This window comes from Citrus clementina, unplaced genomic scaffold (assembly GCF_000493195.1).
Source record: "Citrus clementina cultivar Clemenules unplaced genomic scaffold, Citrus_clementina_v1.0 scaffold_7, whole genome shotgun sequence".
Lineage (NCBI taxonomy): Eukaryota > Viridiplantae > Streptophyta > Magnoliopsida > Sapindales > Rutaceae > Citrus > Citrus x clementina.
In genome coordinates this window covers 20982026-20984596 of record NW_006262075.1, presented here as the reverse complement: position 1 = coordinate 20984596, position 2571 = coordinate 20982026, and the positions used below count along the sequence as shown (strand labels likewise).

At 41.5% G+C, this 2571-nt stretch overlaps 1 protein-coding gene across 1 annotated transcript; it reads left to right on the top strand.

The window, feature by feature from the left end:
• Window position 1: 1 nt before the first annotated feature.
• On the top strand, window positions 2-2373 carry LOC18037218 (tyrosine decarboxylase 4; the record flags this gene model as incomplete). The annotated part of the gene is made up of 2 exons (XM_024181303.1): window positions 2-547; window positions 1485-2373. Coding segments are annotated over 2 exons (1404 nt in total), but the record flags the coding sequence as incomplete, so codon positions are not given.
• Between the last annotated feature and the right edge of the window lie 198 nt (window positions 2374-2571).

Below are 2571 nucleotides of genomic sequence, written 5' to 3'. Positions count from 1 at the left end.
ATACCCTGTTCAAAGCAAAGTAGAGCCTGGTTATTTGTCGGCTCGGTTGCCTGACACAGCCCCGCATTCCCCAGAGTCATTGGATGATATTCTAAAAGATGTCACCGACTGCATCTTACCTGGCCTCACTCACTGGCAAAGCCCCAATTTCTTTGGTTATTTCCAAGCAAATGCAAGCACTGCTGGCTTTCTTGGTGAGATGCTTTGTTCGGGGTTCAACGTGGTTGGCTTCAACTGGCTCGCTTCTCCGGTAGCAACTGAACTCGAATCCATTGTGATGGATTGGATGGGGAAAATGCTCAAGCTTCCTTCTTCATTTTTGTTTTCCGGAACAGGTGGTGGTGTCCTGCACGGAAGCACTTGTGAATCCCTCGTTTGCACTCTGGCAGCTGCAAGAGACAAAGCATTGGAAAAACTTGGAGGAGGCTTTGACAACATTACTAAGTTGGTTGTTTATGCCTCCGATCAAACACATTTCGCTCTTCAGAAATCTGCCAAATTAATTGGTATCCCTCCAGCAAATTTTCGGCCTCTCCGCACTGAAAGAAAATGAAATAAAGTTGTTTGGTTACTAAGAAAATGAATTGACAATTCTGGAGATATTTCCTTAACAAACTTTGATTCTTATTTTTTTTTACTTAACTATTGATTACAAAGCATCACCTATTTATATACAATGCAATCACGGTAATCATCATTTAACTAATCCAAAGACTAACTGTAATCAAAGCTAACTAACTTCAGTACAATGCACATCATGCTTACAACCATCTTTAACTAATCTGCTGAGCTGTCAGCTGAGCTGGCACTGCTGACACACTTGCCCTGTAACTTGCTCTGAATTTTTTTCATCTTAGTCTTCACCTTTTTCTGTTCAGCATAATGAGCTGCTCTAACAGCCCCCCTCAAACTCAGAGGACAGAGATGGACATTGAGTTTGGACCTCAAGTAGTTGAACCTTACAAATGAGAGAGGCTTGGTCATTATGTCTGCAATCTGTTCTTCACTTGGTACATAGTGAATAATCAACTCACCAGCAAGAACCTTATTCCTAATGAAGTGCATATCAATTTCGATATGCTTTGTTCTTGAATGATACACAGGGTTCTTTGCTAGTTCAGTGGCACTAATGTTGTCACACCATATGATTGGCTTTTCTATGCAACTTATTCCCAACTCAGAAAATAAGGATTGTAACCATGTCAGCTCTGCACTTACTGATGCCAAAGCTCTATACTCACTCTCGGCACTTGATTGTCAATTCATTTTCTTAGTAACCAAACAACTTTATTTCATTTTCTTTCATGGTATCAGAGCTAACTAACTTCAGTACAATGCACATCATGCTTACAACTATCTTTAACTAATCTGCTGAGCTGGCAATGCTGACACACTTGCCCTGTAACTTGCTCTGTATTTTCTTCATCTTAGTCTTCACCTTTTTCTGTTCAGCATAATGAGCTGCTCTAACACGCACATCATTTTCAACTGAGTTTTCGCTGTCACCAGATACGGTTCGTGCTGCTATCGAAGACGATATCAAATCTGGCCATGTTCCACTTTACTTATGTGCTACTGTTGGGACAACCGGTGCAGGAGCGGTGGATCCCATTGAGGAGCTCGGAAAAATTGCAAACGAATACAAACTGTGGCTCCATATCGATGCGGCTTACGCTGGTAGCGCTTGCATTTGCCCTGAATACAGGCGTTACTTGAATGGAGTTGAGCTTGCTGATTCAATCAGCTTGAATCCGCATAAATGGTTCCTCACTAACATGGACTGCTGTTGTTTGTGGGTCAAGCATCCTAGTTTCCTAGTGGATTCATTATCCACTGAATCAGATATTATGAGAAACCGATCACCAGCTAGCAATACTAGTACTAACGCTGCGCCTGTTATCGACTATAAAGATTGGCAAATCCCTCTTAGCAGGAGATTCAAAGCTTTGAAGCTATGGACTGTGATTCGCAAACATGGCTACTCTGGCCTTATGTATCACATTCGCAGCGATGTGAGCATGGCTAAGAGATTTGAGGCAATGGTCGCCAAAGACGAGAGGTTTGAGATAGTAGTGCCTAGAAAATTTGCACTGGTTTGCTTCAGGCTGAAACCGAAGCGAGAATCCGAGGGCTCAGAATTGAACCGTGAGCTGGTTGATGCTTTGAACGGAAGTGGAAGGGCTTTCTTGACACAAGCAATGTTGGATGGTGTTTATGTTATACGCTGCTCCATCGGAACCACGCTCACTCAAGACCGTCATGTCGATGATTTATGGAAGCTCATTCAGGAAAAGGCTGATCGGCTGTTGTCATTGCAGGAGCCGGAGCATGCAAGCCGCTAATCATCTCGCATTGGTTAATTTAATTAACCAATGTAATAATATATATAATCATTCTTAGATCGCGGGCATACATATTTTTTTAAAATGTGAATTTTAGGATTTCTCAGACTGTTGTCAAATATTTTTTTAACTGCAAAATCATTTTCAATAATGTGAAAGCATTTGACAACAGTAATATAAACATCTGCACTAGAGAAGGATTCTCTCTCTATATATACATTGGTATATG